Source organism: Chenopodium album, chromosome 3 (assembly GCF_948465745.1).
Source record: "Chenopodium album chromosome 3, dcCheAlbu1.1, whole genome shotgun sequence".
Classification (NCBI taxonomy): domain Eukaryota; kingdom Viridiplantae; phylum Streptophyta; class Magnoliopsida; order Caryophyllales; family Amaranthaceae; genus Chenopodium; species Chenopodium album.
Window position 1 is genome coordinate 77,812,825 of NC_137836.1, and position 21,928 is coordinate 77,834,752.

General features: G+C 35.9%; 2 protein-coding genes across 2 annotated transcripts; both read left to right on the plus strand.

Annotated features, from left to right (window-relative positions):
• The first annotated feature begins 2,333 nt into the window (after window positions 1-2,333).
• On the plus strand, window positions 2,334-5,798 carry LOC145625435 (uncharacterized). The gene is made up of 5 exons (XM_081678477.1): window positions 2,334-2,379; window positions 2,717-2,791; window positions 3,807-3,880; window positions 3,956-4,018; window positions 4,607-5,798. The coding sequence occupies exons 1-5, from the start codon at window positions 2,334-2,336 to the stop codon at window positions 5,555-5,557; spliced, it is 1,209 nt and encodes a 402-aa protein (XP_081534603.1). The 3' UTR covers window positions 5,558-5,798.
• Window positions 5,799-18,880: 13,082 nt separating this feature from the next.
• LOC145625436 (replication protein A 70 kDa DNA-binding subunit D-like) lies at window positions 18,881-21,427 on the plus strand. The gene is made up of 6 exons (XM_081678478.1): window positions 18,881-18,995; window positions 19,076-19,154; window positions 19,240-19,258; window positions 19,449-19,645; window positions 19,733-19,853; window positions 20,354-21,427. The coding sequence occupies exons 1-6, from the start codon at window positions 18,881-18,883 to the stop codon at window positions 21,038-21,040; spliced, it is 1,218 nt and encodes a 405-aa protein (XP_081534604.1). The 3' UTR covers window positions 21,041-21,427.
• The last annotated feature ends 501 nt before the right edge of the window (window positions 21,428-21,928 follow it).

Here is a 21,928-nt window from a genome sequence, read left to right on the forward strand (position 1 = left end):
GTAAATTGGTCGTTTAAAGGCAAATTAGATGGTTCCACCCACCCAATTGGACTCCCATAGGGTATAAGGGACCATGGTAAACATTTCGGAAAAATTTATTTTCGGGCGAAAAAAAAATCAAAAAAATTCCAAAATTGAAGTCTAATATCCACGTTTTTTGAGAAGTTTTGGAGGTTTCGGGACCGGTTGACGAAAAGACTCGAGATTTTAGGGGATACATCTCGGGGTCATATAATGCCGTTTGGAACCATATATAATCATTATATGTTGTCATAAATGTTTGTGGTAGGCTTGAATTAATGAATCGGTGCAAGTTGTAATTCGGTAAATTGGTCGTTTAAAGGCAAATTTGATGGTTCCACCCACCCAATTGGACTCCCAGAGAGTATAAGAGACCATGGTAAACATTTCGGCAATTTTTTATTTTCAGGCGGAAAAAAGTCAAAAAATCCCAAAATTAAAGGTTTATATCCACACTATTTTAGAAATTTGGAGGTTTCGTGGCTCTGTGTCGAAAAGTATTGAAACTCTAAGGGATATATCTCGCGGTCATATAATGTCGTTTGGAACCATATATGGTCAATATTTGTTGTCATAAATGTTCGTGGTAGGCTTGAATTAATGAAATTGATGCAAGTTTTAAACCGGTAAATTGGTCATTTAAAGGCAAATTGGATGGTTCTACCCACCCAATTGGACTCTCATAGGGTATAAGGGACCATGGTAAACATTTCGGCAACTTTGATTTCCAGGGGAAAAAAAGTCAAAAAATTCCAAAATTGAAGGCTAATATCCATAGTTTTTTTAAAAAAATTTCGAAGGTTTCGAGTCTCGATGTCGAAAAGAAATAAGATTTTAGAGATACATCTCGGTGTCATATAATTCCCTTTGGAACCATTAATGATCATTATATGTTGTCATAAATGTTCGTGGTATGCTTAAGTGTATGAAATCGGTGCAAGTTGTAAACCGTTAAATTGGCTGTTTAAAGGAAAATTGGATGATTCCACCACCCAATTGGATTTCCGGAGGGTACTGGGGACCGTGGTAAACATTTCGGTAATTTTTATTTTCGAGCGAAAAAAAAGTCAAAAATTCCAAAATTGAAGGCTAATATCCACGCTTTTTGACAAATTTTTTAAGTTTCGAGGCCCGGTGTTGAAAAGCCTTGTTATATTAGGAAATACATCTCGGGTTCATATAATGTCGTTTGGAATCATATATAATCATTATATGTTGTCATAAATGTTCGTAGTAGGCTTGAATTAATGAAATCGGTACAAGTTGTAATTTGGTAAATTGGTCGTTTAAAGACAAATTAGATGGTTTCACCCACCCAATTGGACTCCCAGAGGGTATAAGGGACCATGATAAACATTTCTGCAATTTTTATTTACGGGTTACATTTGGGTCAGGTTATCTCCAGGTTAATTCATGTTCCGGTTCGGGTCAACTAGGGTCGAGGGTTGGTTTCAGGTCGGGTTTTAGTCACCATTTTTTCGGGTTCAGATGGGTCGGTTAATAATCAGGTTTGAGCCGGTATTTCGGGTCGGGTCAACTTTTGATACCTCTAATCATAAGTCGTATTTAAACTGTATTATAATAATTTAATAAAAGTTTGCCTTAATTTAGAATTTTTACTCCCTCTATCCCATAATATAGTTCCTGTTTTTCTATTTTAGAGATCCAAAATGTTGTCATGTTTCTATTTTTGGATAGTATTTAAAGACAATTTTATTCTCATTTTTTTAATTTTATTCATTAAACTTTCTAATTTACCCTTAAATTTTCTACTTGCATTTTTTTTTTACTTTCTCTCTCACACTTTTGTCTATTGTACTTTTCACTTCCCCCCCCCCCCCCCCCTTAAATTATCCACTTGTTTTTTTTAAAAAAACTTTTGTCCAGTTTTTTTTTTTTTTCTCTTTTTAATGAATTTTTTCCACATCTCCTCCCATTTCTTAAATATTGTGAAAAAACACAATAAAAACTATATTATGAGATGAATGGAGTATTACTTTAATACTTAGAAATATATTATTATGATGTTGTATACTATAGTCAATTTCCTTAACCTTATCACGCGGCTCCATTTATATTACTACTTCCGCATGTCCATGGCATGATCTAATATCTCTGACTTTTACCATAATAAAAAGGACTTACCTAGACTTTATCTAGGGCTCACGAAGTCTGATCCGCATTGGCTCAAATCTCTATGATTAAATATCAATACTCCCGCAATAATTTTTGTTAAGAAGATGAAGTTGACTAAGTGATTACTAAATTACCAATTTTTATGAAGTGAGATTAATTTGGATCATGTATGAATAATGTATGCAACTATTGAGGGAGGTGTTGGTTTAATCTACTTTACTTGTATGTGAAGGTGTGTATCACATCATGCTGACCCTTTTGCCTTTCGTCATGTCATTTTGATTTAATGAATTCTTTTTAAATACTAGTGGGGTTTGAATGTCATGATTGTCAATATATGTACTCAACCTATAACTTTTTCTATAGTAAATAATTACATTTATCCTTAACCATTATAAAAGTGCAAAATTTGCTACTATTCCTTATGAATAGTATTTTTTGGTGTTATGACATAGCTGCCCTTAATTTTAAGGAATTGCCGACTTTGCCCTTGCTTAAGCACTTGGATTTTGCCATCTGAATTGGAAAGGCCAGCTGTTCTTAGTGGCTTTTGTTGCAGTGACAGCTGGGGTATTACTGTTCTTGCAAGAATTGCTTTTGACTTTTGGGGATTCGGGTGCTTCTCGTGAATTTGGTTTGGCCTTGGCTTTGTGTTGCTGTGGTTTTGGCACGCTCTGGGTTGGATGATGAGGTGTGGAAGAAAGATGCTTTCGTTTGGGTGCTTGCCTAAGAATGGGTGGTATGTTTATTTGACTTTTTAAGCTTTTTCTGGTTTCCAGTTTGAAGTTTGGTTTGTTATATTACATTGCGTGTTAGCTTCGATGCATCCATTTCTGAATTAGGATGTTTAGGATTGCGATTAGCTTTGGATGTGTTTGGATTGGAGTAGCTTACTTGGGCGCTACTGCAGTGCTCTTTTTTAGGAATATAACAAAGACTTGGGGATGACTTAGGTGTACTTTGTTTGTCGCATATTTGTAGGGTTATTATGAATGGGTGCCCTTTTTTACCATACCCTATATATAGAGTAATGGGGGTTCGTTCTGGGGTATAGCAGCTTCAGTGGTGAATTCTCTCTGGTTGTGAGTGATCTGAGTTAGCTCTGCAGAGGTATTCGTTTGAGAGCTGGTGCTTTCCTTTAAATGGCATTAGATTGTCTATTGTACAATCTTGCATGTGTATTTTGGACTACATATTTCGGATTGCCTGACAAATTGAACTTAAAATTAATAACTTGCTATTAAATCAAGCTTGTTTAAGAGTAATTTAAATTCATCTGTTCTATGGGAAAATATTTTGTTTTATGTTTGGATCTACATTGAATTTGGTAAATTTAAGGGTGTTTTTGGGTGAATGGGTTCTGCTCTTATTGGTTGCTACATAAATGTATTTATTTATCTAGCTATGTCTAAGGTTCAGATAATTGAGTAATTTATTTGCATGATTCGTTAGTTCGTTCTTGTGTTTGTATATATGCTTTATATCCATTTGGACCTGTTCTTTTGTACAGCATTCGAAAGTATATTTTACCTGCACAGTTTTGACAGCTATTCTAAAAATAGCCTTTGAAATTTTAATCAGTTCAAATCCATTCTGTGTGGTAATTGTAGTGTAAATAATGAATGCTATTGTCGATTTGATTTAATTAGTTTGTCAACTGCCTTTGCACATAATTTTCCTTGGTCAATTGGCTCTGAAAAATGTCTGCTTATTTCTTACAATGGTGAGTACAGCAGGTAGATAGATGGATTTATGTATGTGAACTTATTTCTTCTTGGGGTTACAGTTTTGCTGGTAGCATTGTTCGTGCCGGTGCTGTTGGAGTTTTCCCTGTTGTGGTGTTGTTAGAAAATCTGTTAAGGTAATTTCTATGATTCCTTTTGTGTAGTAGGTGTTGTGTAGTAATTAGCATGCTTTTCACATGTTCATTCCTTGGTTTTAAAAGTTTATAATACCTTGTTATATGGAAGTGTCTTGCTTTAGTGTGCATCTGAAATTGTTAGTAGTAGTGTGTATGAGTTCAGTGTTCTTTCAATGTGTATCTACCTTTCATGTGCTTTATGGATTGCTACTAAGTTGTGCTTTGTAGTAATTAGCATGCTTCTCACATGTTCATTCCATTCTTTTCAAAGTTTATGATGCCTTATATGGAAATGTCTTGCTTTAGCGTGCATCTGAAATTGTTAGTAGTAGTGTGTATGGGTTTGATCTTTGGTTGATATGTATTTACTTTCCATGTGCTATATGAGCTGCTGCTATGCTTTGCTTTGTGATTACGTGCTTTGTTTAGATTTCGAATTACTGTGGATTTTGTTACTTGGTACAGCTAGACTTTAGTGGTGTTCCTTGGGAGGTGAAACCCTATGTTCTGAATACTCTGTCCTGAACATCGATTTTGCCATTACAGGTTATGGCTAGACGTTCAAACAAAGTCTTTGTCCCTTTTCAGCCTCTTTTGGAAAAGGTTGTTGCTTGGCTGCATTTTCCATCTCCGGTGTATGGATTCATAGATGCCGATAAGAACAATGTCATTGTACGGGTTAATAGGCCAAACTCCCGTGCACGGTTCATCTTCTATGGTGGAGATGCCATTTCAGTTGAAGAATCTCGTGAGAGAGCGGCTCATAAGGCTGTGAAGAGATTGATATGTCGGTTTAGTGTTCGGGTGTCTGATTTCACATATGAGCGCATTAAGATGTATCGTTTGTGTGTCAAGTTGTATAAGAATCGATGCGCTGAATTAGTGCAGGACAGAGAAGACTTGACTCGCATTCGGTCAGAGTGCAGCACAAGAGAGGGTGTGGCATTTAATGATGTTCATGTCTCGGTTGATTTTGCAGCGTTTTTGGGGGTTTTAGTGAGAAAGACCGGTGTTACTGTGACTGCCATTGAGACTACTAAGTTAGAAGGTCATGGTTATATGTCTTGGCTAATGGTTACCTGCCCTCATAATAGTATTGCCATGGAGTGCATTTTTAGTGACCCTTGCCCTGAAACAACCATTGCTGAGCAAAGAGTTGCAAAGAAAGCATGCTTCTTCATAGCTTCTGTGTTTAACCTAGAGATAGTAGATGCTAACTATGGTGCAGCTGTGAAGATCAGTGAAGAGTGTTCCTTAGTAAGGGAGACGTATTTGCTTTTGAAAGGTCATATTGAGTGCTTGGAAAGAAGTCCTAGCCAACCTGAACCTGCTAATTGTTTGGTGAACGCTGAATGTGTCACACCAACTGCTGAAGCAAACCAGATTCCAGCTCTAGCTCTTCCACCGACTCTTTCAAATAAGCACAAGACTGCTTTGAATGAGTTGTCTAAGAGTGGTGTGGAGGTGCAGACTTCTGAACGCCTTGTTACTGATGTGGAAGCTTTAGAGACCATCTACAAATGTGCTAGGATTGATTAGGTGGTTGATTAGTTATGTTTTGTTAGGCTAGCTGCCTTTTGGATTTAGGTGTTTAAGGGCATTTATATAGCTTTTATGGTTGTGTTTATGTTGTACTAGCTCCATTAGCGAGCTTTTGTTTATTAGTTATTAGGGTATCATGGACATGGTGTCCTTTTTGTTGTAATGAAACCGTTGTTATGAATGTATTGCCTAATATGGCTTCTTTTGATGAATGGAATTATTAATGGTTTGATGTTTAGTGTTTCATACACCTTTTAATGTTTTGTTTTTCCTTTTTCTCACTAAAGAGGATGCTTTGTTTATTGGTTTCCCTTTTTTTTTGGGGGGGGGGGGGTTTCTGGTTTTACAGCTTTGGCAGATTGCATCGACAGTTGCTATTTGAAGAGTTTACTACAGTCCAACTTTTAGAGATTGATCTAAGACTGTGAGAATGGGTATTCCCTTAATTTAAAACATTTACATTTACATATGTTCTATGCAGCTGGTTTTTGCAGATTTTGCGATGTCGAATGATTGTTATTTGTTGTATAATAGATTCTCGAAATGGCATAGCTCGCTTATCTCGGAAATCCTGTAGCAGAATAAATAAGGTCACACAGAGGGTGTCACAATCATCATGTGCTAGGTATATATATTTAGCAGAGTTGCATTGCTTAGGATAAGCATCATTGTGTTTAGGGGGTGGAGGAAAAAAAATTGACTATGGCTTTGCACGCAGCCCGTCTTTACTGGACAATCAGTGTGTTGCTATGCAGCCTCGACAAAGTCGAACATCAAAACGGCAGAAATGTATGCAACAGCTGCCTACATCGCAGCCAATTAGGTATACGATATTGCTTGTTTAAGTGCATTTATATTGCCTTGCTAGAATGCACGTGTATGTGCTTTATTTTGGCCAGTGGTCTGGTTGGTCACATGTTGTGTTGGACGTGCCTGTAAAAAACGAGCTTAGAATTTGGCAGTGTTTGCTTACTTTAGTTAAAAGATATGAAGGCTGTGGGAAGTAAAACACACAGTACACTTTTCCTTAAACCACTTTTACTGGTTTTCTCTTATAAATCAACTTTAACTTTATAAAGTTTGCCTTTGAATTAATTTTTCAACGGAAATAGTTTCGTATTTAAATTTAGGGAAATTATGGAACACAGCAACCCTACTACTTGACTGAAACTACTTGACTGAAACCCCCTAAGGTTTTAACTTTGTATACATAACTTTGTATGTTCTTGATATATGGATAGCTAATTCAATGGCTCTTACTTAGAAACTTGCTACTAAGGTATCTTTTCAGTCCTATGGTTTTCTATTCCTTTTGTGCATACTGTGATTGCTTAAGATAACCATCATTGTGTTTAGGGGAAGGGGAAAAAATAACGATTGCTCTGCATGCAGCCCGTATTTATTGGACAATCAGTGTGTTGCTATGCAGTCTTTATTGGACTGCATTTATATTTCCTTTTGCTAGAATGCACGTGCATTTGTTTTGTTGTGGGCAGTGGCATGATTGGTTTTACAGTTGTGATTCCTGATGTGTACACTGTGCTGCACATAGAGTATCTTTTGCTTACGAATAGCTACAATGTTTGGCACTATTGTTCGGCTGGTTTGTTTAGATGGCAAAATAACATAGCCTATGTTTTGCGCAGTGAAGTGCGCAAAACAGCACGTGCTCTTTCCAAAAATGCTTCTAAGCACTATCCTACAGAAGGTAAAAAGATAGAGTAATAATAAATATTGTATGCTTGCCTATCATTGTTATTAGTAATATTCTTATATGTTTGTTTGGTTATATCTGTGTTCGATTTAGATGTTCTTGTTGCTGCTATAGGCCGACAATTACCGACAGAGCCTTTCATACTTTCAGAGCCTTTCTACTGTGATAAATGTGGTGCGAAAAAGTTTATGTTTGAATCCTTGCATTTTTGTTGTGGAAATGGGGACATAGAAATAGCTGCACCTGAGTATCCTTCTGACTTGTTTACTTGTTCACTTCAAAGGAGGAAGTCGTTGTGCATTTCAGGAAATATGCTAGACTGTACAATAATTTATTCGCATACAGTTCTCTTGGGGGTCACTATTATGCAAGTACTTACAAAGGGATTTATGTGTTCAAATTGCATGGCCAAATGTATCATTTTGTGCCACACTTATTGGCTAATGATAATAGTCAGAAATATCTACAGTTGTACTTCTACGATGGGCAGCGTGAAGCGCAAAATAGGTTGGATTGTTTCCCTGTAATAAGAGAGGATGTGGTTAGTATCCTTATGCATGTATCCCAGCAAAATCCTTATGCTATGTTCTTCCGATCTTTAAGGGACAGAGTTATTCATGCGGATACAACAATTGTTCTTAGTAAAAACCCAGTACTTGATCAGCGTGTTTATAATGCTCCATCTGTTGATGATGTCGTTGTAATTTGGCCAGAAAATGCTTCATCTAGCCAAACCTTGGGCCCTAATATATTAGTAACTGGACAATCTGATGAGTCTCATAGAATCTATCATAATTATGGTTGCTATGATCCTCTTCAATATCCTTTGTTGTTTCCTCGAGGAGAATGTGGCTGGACTCAGGGTCTTAAAAAGAATTCTCATCCGAATAGGAGAGCGGCAGACTCGCTTCCTGATCCTATAATGTCTTGCGCCGTTCATACTGCTGCAGAATTAATAGCTGAGGAAGAAACACGTAACTATCTTTGCCTTTATATGTTTGCTTATGCTTTTAAATTCTAAGCTTCGATATTGCTTTCGTTAATTACTTATTGTGTGGTCTTTTTTATACAGGTGCAAAGAGGCATAACACTAGAGCAGACAAGTTTATTTCTGCCAGAGAATACTATGCGTATAAGTTACAGATTAGGCCAAATAACATGCTTTTACGAGCAGGGCGATGCTTTCAGCAATATATAGTCGATATGTATGTCAAGATTGAAAATACAAGGCTTGATTACTTTCGCAACAACCAGGAATCAATAAGGGTTGATCTGTATAAAGGTATTTTGGATTCACTTGATTCCGGTGAAACTCTTGGTTATAATGTTGGTCGTAGAGTTATCTTACCTCCGACTTATATTGGTGGGCCTCGGGATATGAAGAAACGGTACCTAAATGCTATGGCTTTAGTGCACCGCTTTGGTAAACCCGATCTTTTTGTTACTATTACCTGTAACGCTAATTGGCCTGAAATAAAAAATGAGCTTGCTACTGGTGAGACAGCACAAGACAGACCGGATTTAGTTGCTAGAATTTTCAGAGCCAAAGTGCTTGCACTGAAGAAAGAAATCATGGAGAAAAAAGTATTTGGAGAAGTTGCTGCAATGGTTTATGTAATCGAGTTTCAAAAAAGAGGTTTGCCTCACGCTCACTTCTTAATTATTCTCAAGCCTAAATACAAGTTGAAGTCTCCAGATGACTATGATCGTTTTGTTTGTGCTGAAATACCTCATTCGACTAATCTTACCTTGAGAAGAATTGTGCTTGCACATATGATGCATGGTCCTTGCGGTATATTGAATCCAGAGTGTCCATGTATGCGCAAGGATGGCCTTAAGCTAAGCTGTAAGAATAAGTACCCTAAACAGTTTTGCAGTGAAACAACTAATAATAAAGATGGTTATCCTGTCTATCGGAGAAGAGAAACTGGAGAAAGGGTAACCATAAGAAGTGCACAGCTAGACAACCAATGGGTTATTCCTTACAATCCCTATCTTTCTTTGTTGTTTGATTGCCATTTGAACGTTGAAGTATGTTCGACAATCAAGGCAGTTAAGTACTTATACAAGTATATATATAAAGGGCATGATAGAATTTCATACAATGTTGTGCCTTCTACTGCTGAGTCTGTAGATGAAATTGACCAATATCAATCAGGGAGATGGGTATCTCCTTGTGAAGCTGCATGGAGAATATTCAGTTTTGATCTGTTCGAAATGTATCCTGCGGTTCTACCCTTGCAATTTCATTTACCTAATATGCAAACTGTTCACATTCACCCTCATGAAAGGCTGCGTTCTGTTGTTTCAGACTCTAAGCGGTCAAGAACTCAGCTAACTGAATTCTTTGCAATGAATGCTGCTTCTGAACATGGACTAGGATATTTGTATGGTGAATTTTGTGAGCATTACACATGGAATAAAGGTGAAAAAAAATGGAAACAAAGGGTCCAAAACAGAATTTCAGTGGGGAGATTAGCATTTGTGTTCCCTGCAGAAGGAGAACGATTCTTTCTTAGATTGCTGTTGTTAAATGTGAAAAGTCCTAAGTCCTTTGAAGCTTTGCGTACTGTCAATGGTTGTCTTTACCCGACTTTTCAGGAAGCTGCTCTAAAGCTTGGCCTTGTAGAAGATGATGACGCAGCTAATTCAACAATGGCAGAGGCCTGTGAGACTCATATGCCTGCTGCCTTACGCCGTCTCTTTGCAACGGTGTTGTTGTTTTGTTAGCCAAGTGATCCTGTGGCTTTATGGAATACGTATTATTCTTTTCTTGCGGAAGACTTTTCTCACAAGTTTCCAAATCAGCCATTGAAAATACAACAACTTACTGTCAGAGCAGTAGAACAACACCTTGAGGCCATGGGAAAATCTCTTGCGTCCTTTGGTTTGGAGGAATTAAATTCCCAGTTTAGTGATGAGTTCAGACATACAAAAGACATTTTAGATGCTCTTGATGCGCCAATACCAGAAGAATGCTTAAGCTACCGTTCAAAATTGAACCTTGCGCAGAATGCTGCTTTTGAAAGCATAATGGAACATGTTATGCAGCAAAAGAGTGGAGCTTTCTTTATTGATGGTCCTGGAGGTACAGGGAAAACTTTTCTGTACAATGCGTTGTATGCACAGATACGACAAATGAACAAGATTGTTTTACCTACAGCTACATTGGGAATTGCCGCAGCAAATATTCCTTCGGGCAGAACTGCTCACTCACGATTCAAGATCCCAATTAATGATGAAGGTTCTTTAGCATGCGATGTTCCAAAACAAGGTAGTTTAGCAGCATTGTTAAAGGAGACTACCCTGATAATATGGGATGAGGCTTCAATGGCTAAAAAGCAAAATCTAGAGTCTTTAGACCTTCTACTGCAAGATATCTGTGGGAATAAGCTGTTGTTTGGAGGAAAAGTTGTTGTTTTTGGAGGTGATTTTAGACAAGTTTTGCCAGTAGTTCCTCGGAAAACTATGAACGAAGCAGTTGAAGCAAGCATTGTGACTTCGTATCTGTGGCCTAAGTTCATCAAATTTAGATTGACGGAAAACATTAGGGCAAGAGAAGATCCATTATATTCTGCTTTTCTACTTGCTTTAGGTAATGGTGAACTGCAACAATCAGAAAATGCCTTTATCGAGCTACCAGAACAGACTGTACAGTGCGATAACAATTCCACAGAAATAGTAGGAGCTGTTACAGAAGCAACATTTCCAGAAGTTGTTAATGGGAAGTTTGATCGTGAAGTTTTTGCTCATAAGGCAATTTTAACGCCTATGAATGACGATGTGGATTCAATAAACACCTTCATGATTGAGCAATTCCCTGGACAGGCTGTAACGTATAAAAGCTTTGATGCAATTCTAAATGATACATGTAGTATATATCCTACTGAATTCATTAACAAGCTATGCCCCGGTGGAATGAGTCCTCACGAGCTTGTTTTAAAGGAAAACTGCCCTGTTATACTGTTAAGAAATTTGCTGCCATCTTCAGGTTTATGCAATGGTACCAGGCTAATCTGCAAGAAGTTTTTCCCAAATGTAATTCACTGTGTTATAGCTGTTGGCCACTACAAAGGGGAAGAGGTGTTCATACACAGAATCAACTTAAGGCCTTCTAGCTCTGTTAATTACCCGTTTATGTTTGAAAGGAAACAGTTCCCTATTAAACTAAGCTTCGCTATGACAATTAACAAGTCTCAAGGGCAAACTCTAAACCAAGTATCCATTTATCTTCCACAGCCGTGCTTTTCCCATGGGCAACTTTATGTCGCATTATCGCGGGCCAAGAAATCCAAAGATGTTCGTGTTTTCACAAAAAATGCTGGAAACCAGTGTTCTGCAAATGTTGTTAAGAATGTCGTTTCTTATGCCCTTTTACGTCTAGCAGGTATTATAGAAGATGATGCAGGGCAGTATGCATAATATGTTGCCTTACTCAAGGCAAATGCAAATGGATTAGAGCTTCTGTGAAACTTCTATGAGTGGACCTTTATAGGTACGCTACAGTTATATTGTTTTGATTTTGAAAAGTATGACCCACATTGGATTTATTACATTCTTTTTGACAATTAGCTTTCTAAATTTCCGCATCAAAGACTTATTAATAGCTTTAACCTTCTGAGTTATGCATTCTAAGTACTTTGAATTATATCTATCCTTCAATGTTGAATGTAAGACTAACTGATTTTCACTATGTGTACAGCACCATGAGTCTCAAATTGATAATACCTATAGGTGCAAAGCAACCTCTGAATTCATGAGAAATGCCATTTCCTGAAATAATCAAGGATAGTAAGTGGATTCTTGACTCGTAATTTAAGTCTAATACATGCACATTTAATTTATTTTTTTCTATTACAATACTTTATTGCAGGTACTCAGCTTTCATATGTAGACGACGGCATGGTAGTTCCTCGGGTTGATATAACCCAAAAAGATTTAATCTAGGGATCATGAGAATTTAGGTGATCTAAGCATGGGCTTTGCAGAATATATGCCTGAATTATCTGATGAATCAAGAAAAAGATAAAGGGAAAAAAAAAAGCACACACACAAAAGAATTGTATTATTTTGTTTGCTGGTTCTGTTAGTTGCTTAGTAGCGTATTCACTGCTCGTCTTTTACACTATTGATGCTGTTTGGTTATGATTTATGCCTTAGCTTACTGTAGGCACGAAATATTTATATAAGTGCCACATCGGATATTATATGGGTCAAAAGTCAATTTGTTGACTTGATGGTTTGACTATTTATTTAAAATTAATTATTTTGGGTGAAATATATTAAAATAGCCCATTTTATTTAATTAAATTATAAAACCCAATATATAAGCTAGACCATCATAAATGGGTTATTGTCAAGCCCAATTTTTAATATATGTCAAACCCTAATCCTGAGAGTCCCTTACTCTATAAATAGAACTCTCTTTAGTTCATTTGGGGAAAAAAAAAACCAAACAAGGGGAGGAGGAAAAATTCAGAGGAAACCTAGAGAGGAAAATAAGTAGATACAAAATATAGAGAAAGCCTCTCTCAAATATTCAAAACCTCCATTTTAGAGAAAACATCTCAAAGCCTAGAAGAAGAACAACAAGCATTCGACGTGCCGTTCTACTCTAGAAGATCACCCGTGGAAGAGATCAAGCCTCGACGGCCCTCAACACGAAGGAAAGAACGAATTCAAATCATCAAGGACACCAGTTCAACCTCTACATCAAATATTCATTGATCGAGATCAAGCCTCGTCGGCCCTCAATCAAGAACTCAAGTCAAAAGTCTACATCAACAACAAGTCAAAGGTCTACATCAACATAAGTCAAAGTTTTGCATCAAATCTTTGATCGAGAACAAGCCTTGACGGTCCTCGTTCAAGAATCAAGTCAATCTTTGTATTACGTCAAAGTCAAAGTGGAGATCGAATCAGAGGAGCAAATTAGAGATTGTACCCAATATTATCATATTAATAAAATTAACACTTTGTTTCATTTATTTTGAATCTATATTTCGCAGTTTTAAAATTTGTGTTTACACTTACTGTTTTGTGTACGACCAGAATGCTATTTACTGCACCTTAGAATGTGCTTTCTGAATCAAATATGTAATTGGTTGTGTTATTGCTCTTATTGATTCATCACACTAACCATATTGTGGATTCTTTGCATTATAATTAATTTGGTTTTAAGCCTATTTGGATTATCTTTCTACCTTTGCATTTGCCTGCTCATGTGCTCAATGACAGGAATAGTTACTCAAAGTTATACAGAACAGTGTGCCTAATATGTTGCCTTGTTGAAGACAGATGATAAATGGATGCACTCTGCTGTTAGTAGAGCTTTACAGGTACAGTAAAGTAAAATTTTTATATCTCAATGGATAAATACAGACATTGACTCTATCTTAAGTGCTTATCCTTTCAACCACCTCATTAATCTGTGCATCATATTGCAATGAATGTTTTCCAGAACCTGCATTATTGCCTGAAATAATCTTCAGCTTTGGGTGAGTGTACACTGCATAGCCCAATGAAGTTCGTTGGATTTTTCTTTTCCCTTATCATTCACCTTATTACTTTCTATTTTATGTTGAAGCCGCACATTCTTTGATTGGTACTTTTGGGATGTGTAATCTGCAACTAATATGAAATGGAGGAGCTGATTTGGTTTTAGTGTTTTCGGATGCTTAATTATAGGCTATATGATCTGAGTAATTTGTTTTTGCTTTAATAATTGATTGATTGGTACTTTTGTTAAGCAGAAATGGGTGAGGAGGCTACTAAAGTTGCTGTACCGAAGTTGGTTTTCAAAAAGCAGAAGAGGGAGGAAGAATGGGCTTGGCCAGGAAATGTTCAGAAGAAGAAGAGAGTTGAAATCAGGAAGCTGATCACTAACTACAGCAGTAAATTTGATCACATTAAATAATTACACAGAATTCAGCAAGTAAGTGCATCAGGAATAATAATTTAATTAAGATGATTTATTTGCCGAAAGTATGTTGAATTGTTGATCCCACTAGCAACAAGCATACATTCTTTCATGATTCAAACCTTATATTCATAACTTCTTTGTATTAAAAGGAGCAATTAAATCATAAAAATGTCTTAAAAGAATAATATTTTGTCTTAAAAAATTACTGTATTAATAAACTTGATAAAAGTCAGCTCTCTGATTTGATTCTTCTTTTCCCCTAATACAATCATAATTAATTATGCTATGTCAAATTGTCTAGAAATTACATGTCTTTTAAATGTTTAACAATACTTATCTTTCTAATAAATTAATCATATACTACCTCCGTTAACTATTAATCATATACTACCTCCGTTAATCATATGGTGATTTCGTTCTTGTATTGATTGTATGTTCTGTCTACACTTCTTAGTTCTTATAGAAGCAGGAAATTGACAATTTATTAATCATGTCATCATGATTACTAAATTATAGGGATATTAGATGGTCATACAATTAAATAAGTTATAAGCAATACTTTTACTGCATCTGATCAAGCTTTAATTTTCTCAATCGCTCTTCCTCCAAGTAAGCAGAAAGATGGTATGTACTGGTGGCCTGATAAGAGTGGTGTCTAAAGTTTCAAGTCAAGCTATTGGTTGGGTTAAAATAGCCCTATGCCTCTGCTTTCCCAGGGTGATTCGGAGGTTTGGAAGAAGATTTGAAAGCTGTCGGGACCTCCCAAACTCAGGCACTTTATTTGGCGTGCGTGTAAGAATTTCCTTGCTGTTAAAGAAAGGCTTATGTTCCGTCATATCCTCCCTGATAGCTCCTGCTCAATTTGTAATCAGGGGTGTGAAACTACCATTCATGCCATTTTTGAATGTGGTATTGCTAGGGAGATTTGGGTAGCTAGCAATTTTGTGAGTTTGTTATCTCAAGCCCCTGCCACTTCTTTTGCTAATAGATGGATGTGGGTAGCATCACAGGTTTCTAAGACTGAACTAATGGAGTTCTCTTTTTTGGCGTGGGCTGCGTAGCGTGGGAGAAATCTGAAAAACTTTGAAAATTCACATGTGAGCTCGGTTTTCCTTGCCTTTGGGTTTATGAAGATGGTGCGTGATTATGAGGAGTATGCTGTGAGGATCGCAAAACCAATCCAATGTCAATCTTTTGCTTCAATAAAATCTTGGAGTTGCCCGCAAGAAGATGTGATTAAAATTAATTGCGATGCCCACATTGGTAATGTAACGGGATTTGGTGTGGTTTCCAGGGACCATTTGGGTAATATTTTGGTGGCAGCGGTATGTGCTGAAGCTGCGGGGTGGACTGCTGTTGTGGCGGAAACGACTGCTTGCTGGTTTGGTGTACAAATCGCACTGAGGATGGGCTACTCAAAGGTTCATATGGAATGCGATGCTACCAATGTGGTTCAAGGTGTGAAGACAAATGTCGTGGGACTATCCCCTTTTCACCAGTTTATTGATGCAATTAGCATAGCCTCAAAAGGTAATTTACTTTCTTGCACGACAATGGTTTTAAATCCGTTTTCTTGAATACTTATTTGTGCTTATAAAATTGCACAATATAGTAGTATCTCAAGATCAAAATTAATGTTTTTCATATTATGGTCATCAGTGTTGATCTTCTCCTTTTATTTATTCCTGTAGTAACAAGTGCATTTTGTTTCACTTGGGTGATAGAGGCTTCGGATGTAGCGTGTTCTGTGCAGCAGGTCAATGTAAGACTTTCTTACTTGTGTATGTCATACCACTTCAGTAGCTCGATAAGTAAAGAATATAGACTAGAATAGAGTATGATCGACTTTCCAGAACTAATACATAAAGTTTTGCATATCAGTCGATCATATATTATTAGGTATATAATTATGCTTCCATATACATTATACGTTAGGTGCACTTGTAGTGTATTTTGCGCCCGCCTAACATGTAATGCGTGCAGTTACAAATAATATGCAACAGATACTATAGTATATTTTAGCACCTAACAATAATAGCTGTATTCTTTGGCGCTTAATTTGGGCTGTGTTTGTCATTAAAATAAAATATGAATGGCTTTGTTGAGCCCAGCCCAAACTAACAACAGCAATGTTAAAACTCTTGCATGAAAATATACAGCTACTAAGGTTTAAATTGGAGTACAACTCACTTCATAGAAAAGAGAAACAAAGTACAAGTCAATGCTACTATTCATGGTAAACTTATTAATTAAATATGTGAATTGTACTTTGCTTCTATTTAAGCCACAAAAAAAACTGATATTTTGCATTAACCAAGAATTGAGTTTTATATTAACCATAAAAACTTACTTTTTGCTTATTACATAAGGAAAGAATTGCTCAGTTACAATTTAGTGCTTTCTAGCTGTAACCAAATAGGGAAAGCAACAGTAATTTACTTTTTGAACAGTGAATATCTGAAAACAGGAAGGTAACCTTGCTCCCAAACGTTGGCTATAAATACCAAATTAGCTTCTACTTTTTAGAGCAACAAAAAATTTCCTGCGTTTTCATTCCTTAGCATGGTATATTCTCCTTCTTTTTCTGAAATTCTTTTTGTTATCTTAGCATCAAGAGTGGTTACTATCCATGGAATTCTTACCTGATTTTCTATGAAAAAAAAAAAATCTTCTTAACAAACCTTTGACTTATATAATTCTTGTTTCTTTGTTATGATATAACTTATATTTGCAATTACATTATTTTATATATTCTGACTCATATTTAGGTTTTTGGCTTCTCATTCTAAGCTCACATTCTCACACTAGATTCTGGAATATCTCATCTTAGTGCATTTATTTTACTGCTTTTTTCCCTTTTAGTATATTCTGCATGCATTAGGTTAATGATCAAATGTTTCCCACGCAAAAAAAAAAATGTAAGGCAAAAGGAATTTCTAGAATATCCATGTAAAATACATCACTGTCTGCTTTTGCTCTGCACTTTCTTTTTACAAGAGTTTATATACAATTTTGCAGCTACTTTTTCTACTCTAACACAATTTTACATGCTAGATCTACACTTACACTGTATACTATGTCTTGCTTCAATACAGTAGCTTACTATTTTGCATGGTGTGTATTACAGACTATGAATACACCTCCGAAGATGAAGCTGGAACCTGTTTACTTAGACGAACTTACTACTCAGAGTAAGGACTACAAAGTGAAGGTTACTGTGACTGAAAAAGGAAGAGCTCAACCTTCGCCTAAGAAGCCTGGTGTGATATTTCAGACGATAATCTTAGAGGATGAAAAGGTAAATGTATTTATTGTACCTTTCTCTAAAAAAAACAAATAAAATATGCTGCTACATTATAGTAAATGGATTCTGCTGTTAGATAAACATCCTGTTATGGCTATCTTTTGTTGTTGTTAAATATAGATAATCTTTTTTAAAAAAATTAGGTATAATAGATTATTCCTATGCTGTTAAAATTTTTAGAAAAAAAAAGCTATAATAGATTATTGTCAAGCTATTAAAATATATTGACTTACCTATATTGATAACTTAAATCCTGTTATGTTGTGTTTTGTTATTGTTAAGATTTCAATATAGATATTTAAGCACATAGATAATCTTAAAAAAAAAAAAAAAAAAGAAGAAGAAGAAGAAGAAGAAGGTATGATATACTACTATCAAGTCTGTAATATAGATTGAGCTAAACGTATGCTCTCCTTCTCCATGAAAAAACAATACTGACCACTGTGTTTACAACATAACAAAAAAAAAGTGAATTAACCTCATTGTAACATGGATGAGTAAGAATTTATGTTTTTTTATAATCAGCAAAAAATAAACCTTAGGAATAATGATGATTTACTTAGAGTCAATGGCACAAATATATCCTACTAATCATACAAATCATTCTAATCTTACTGCCTACCATTAAGCTTGTCACATAAACTTGATTTGACATTCTTATACAGAATCAGTTTATTTAATAGTTCTATAAACTTTGTCACAAATTAATAGCTAAATATATACAAAGCTGCATATTCATACACTTTTATCCTGCTATTACTTAGTACCCTTAATCTGTACCCAGAAAAACAAGATGCGATGTGCTCTTTTTGGAGATCAGATTGAAGCATATGAAGAAGTTCTTAAGCCATCTGGTCAGTATGAAATATCAAAGGCTCCTATAACTGCTGTCGATGATTAGTACAAAGCCAACTTCAACTTGGAAGAACTTCCTTACCAAATGACCGTTGGACAGCAGACTATTATCCAACGTCTGAATCCCGAAAGTGGTCCAATCGAGCCCAAATATCAACCTTTGTCAACTATTCCAAGATCGCCTGATCCAAATGGCAGATTTGGTAATGATTATTTTACATCTCTAAAATGAAATCTAGAGTTTTTACACTAACCAGAAAGATTATACTATTTCCCACGTTATCTAAATTCGACTCTATAAATGAAACAGATATAGTTGGTGTGGTCCTGTTTGTTGAAGAAACACCAAGGATGATACCTAACATTCGTGGACGCGATAGTCCAGTACGAGAGATATCTGTTACTGACACAAGGTAACAAAATACTTTGACATACCAATTTGATATTATACTTTTTACTCGGCCAAATGCATGCCTTAGATAGCTTACACTATAAAATGTATGATGAATCAGCCAAGACCATGCTATGACAATCTCTGCTTGGAACGATCTTATTGGAGCACCTTGTAATGCATTGAGTAACTGGCCTGAGAAATTCAATGTCATTGGATTCACTGCACTGAAAACCCGTCATACAAGAGGTCAACTTAATGCTTTTGGTTTAGATATTACAATTATCATCAGTTACTAAATATCTAACCTATCTCCTTTTTGTTTATAGGATTTACTTTGAACACTACTATGTCTACTAGGATTATTATGAATCCTAAAGGCGAAAGAGCAGACATGCTTCGAGAATGGTAATTAGTATATTAGATTTATTATGATTGTACAGTTAAATGTTGTTAGATTAAACACCTTATTAAGGCTTACTTCCTGTTTCAGGGTTAAGCTTTATCAGCATGTGCTCCTAGACAGATAGGAAAGGATTCTTAATGTGAGATACCCAGACACTGAAAAAAAAATTGTGACAATAGCTGAACTGAGAAGCAAAAAGGTTTTCTCTTTTTACACTTACCCTAAATCAACAAAAATTCTGCACAGCAAATAACATTTTCAGAATATATAGTTGTCACAGAACATCTGATATACAGTCACCGACATTTATGCAGGAATCTAATGCAACTCTAGATGAAACAACTTGGATCAAAGTGACTATACCAGAGGCTGATTTGCAGAGAGTAAATGCATACATTGGATGTCTTGGCTGCGGGAAACGAACATATCTTGCTTTGGGAACTCGTTTTCCTTGCATTTCATGCAAAAAAGGAGATACTGTGGCAACTCACAAGTATAATTCTAAAACAATACATATGTTATGCTTGATATTATAAATGTATTATAAAACTCCATTTCATTATAATGTGTGTTCTTGCAGAGTTACTTTCAAGTTTGAGGCTGTCGATGACAGTGGAATGATGTCATTTACAACCTTTAGTGATGATACAGAAAAGCTTTTCCGTATGACAGCATCTGAAATCTGGAACATGAAAACCACTGTAAGTATCAATACCACTGATATCCTCTTCCACTCTTTGCAAGTTTATTTGAACTCTGTCTATTCTTATCTGAACTACTATAATGCAGTCGAGTCTAAATGGTTTGCCAAACACTATAACTGTTGTAATAATAAAACTTTGCTAATAGTAGTGATGCAAGTCAGTTTTTTTTTTTTTACCTTATTCCTATCCTTGAACTGTGCTGCTCTCAATAACTATTGATCCACTTTCAAGAAATTATTTATGATATATCTGCCCAAAATTAACTGATACAACAGTCTTAAATAAGTTGTGATTAGTCATGATGTTTACTGCATGGTCCTTGGTAAACGCTACAGCTCAAATTGTATACAACTTAGCTGATTTACCTATCTCCTTTTACATTCAACCAACACAAAAACCACTTTAAAAAGTAGCATTTACTTTTACACAATCTATATGGCAGTATACATATTCATTATGCTGTGCTTGCTTCTTATGTGACAACTTCACAATTGTAGGGGAATTTGGAAACATTCAAGGTTGTACAAGAAACACTATCGACAAAGCCTTTCTTCATTCAGGTAACTCCGACTCTGGAGTTAGCGAGGAATAGTGTTCTGTTATGGACTTTGAAAGCCATTGAGGTAGAAGATACACAGCCAGAGACTCAAGTCCTAGGTTCATCATCTGCTAATCTTAACAAGGATCAGACTCCCTTTACACCTGATAAGGCACACAGGACAGACGAGGCATTCATGAGTGAGGCTGCGGCTTATAGCAAGAAAGACTTCAACATCTCACCAAGCACAACTAAGGCTCATGGAAAAGCAATTGCTGCTTCTAGCCCAGATAGCAATGCTAATTATAGTCAGGACAATACAGAAACAAGCGATGAGGTTCTTGCTGAAATAGCCCAGCTTCATGAATTCAGGCTAGCTTCTGAAGCATTTGACACAGATTGCTTTGATATTCCAATTCAGCAACCAAATAAAGGACTTACAATTTCAGAGCCACCAACTTCAGTCACTGAACTTCCTACATGGAACAAGCTTACTTGCACACGAAGCAGTGTCAAGAATAAGGAGCCAATGTCTGCTGATGAGATGCAGGATTCAGATGATGAAGATCCTGTTCCTAGGAAGAAGCTCCGAACAGCACTGTTTAAGGAAGCTGCTGAGAAAGAAATTTCTGAAAACAAAGAGTAATCTGAAAGCATCCTCAAAAATTTATGAATGAAACCAGCTAAAAATATATAGATACTAAGCAGCGTTTGCTAAAAGAATATTAGTACTAATGAATCTCTATTATAAGGTAGTTTGCTAAGTTTGAAAAGCTTTTGGATGTTTTGAAGGAACATTTTGGGCATCGTATGTTCCCTAAAAACATCAGATATGTATATAGAGTACTGAAACTATGTAATAAGGACTGGCCTGTAGTAACGATAGTGTCTTAGACACCCTATTAAGTAGAACTTGGATCTTCTAATATGTACAAAGTAATGCTGGCAATTAAAAGCCTAGAATATTGTAAGCTAATTATGTTGTACCTCCTTGTATCCTTAAATTAGGATGCTTGTCTATAATATAAACCAAGTTATGGTAAACAATTGACCTTCTTCTCATATCAATCTCCTCTTTATTCCAGAACCTAACTGAACCCTCAAAAATGGTGCTTTTTTGATAATGGTACATAGTTTATTAAGTACAACTTAGATAAACTTAACCTACCATATCATAATTCTCTATATATGACCCTTGATACAGCACAAATAAAATAATGAATGCAATTTTACATAATATCTAAACAACAAACAGTCTTTGGAATTCTATGTAACTCTGTATATAATTAGATATTGTTTTGGAATTATCCCATAAAAAGTATAAAACCATGTCTAAGCACCAAACAACCATACCAAAATAGATATTCTACCACAAAATGTTTCAAAAACAGAGGCGGTTCCAAACATACAGCATATAATTTTATGTAACTCTGTATATAATTAGGCCACATATCTACTTGACAATCAATGTTTTAGCTAATAGACATTTGCCAAGTCAATTAGCAGTCTTTGGAAACTAAAGTACAAAGCACAT

Excerpts from the sequence above, each read along its gene's own strand:
- LOC145625436 (XM_081678478.1), top strand. The coding sequence starts at position 18,881 with ATGACAATCTCTGCTTGGAACGATCTTATTGGAGCACCTTGTAATGCA. Across the intron at positions 18,996-19,075 it reads GAAAACCCGTCATACAAGAG|GATTTACTTTGAACACTACT; the intron begins GTCAACTTAATG and ends TTTTGTTTATAG. Across the intron at positions 19,854-20,353 it reads TCTGGAACATGAAAACCACT|GGGAATTTGGAAACATTCAA; the intron begins GTAAGTATCAAT and ends TCACAATTGTAG.
- LOC145625435 (XM_081678477.1), top strand. The coding sequence starts at position 2,334 with ATGTATGCAACTATTGAGGGAGGTGTTGGTTTAATCTACTTTACTT. Across the intron at positions 2,792-3,806 it reads GGGTGCTTCTCGTGAATTTG|TTTGTCAACTGCCTTTGCAC; the intron begins GTTTGGCCTTGG and ends TGATTTAATTAG. Across the intron at positions 3,881-3,955 it reads TCTGCTTATTTCTTACAATG|CATTGTTCGTGCCGGTGCTG; the intron begins GTGAGTACAGCA and ends TTTTGCTGGTAG.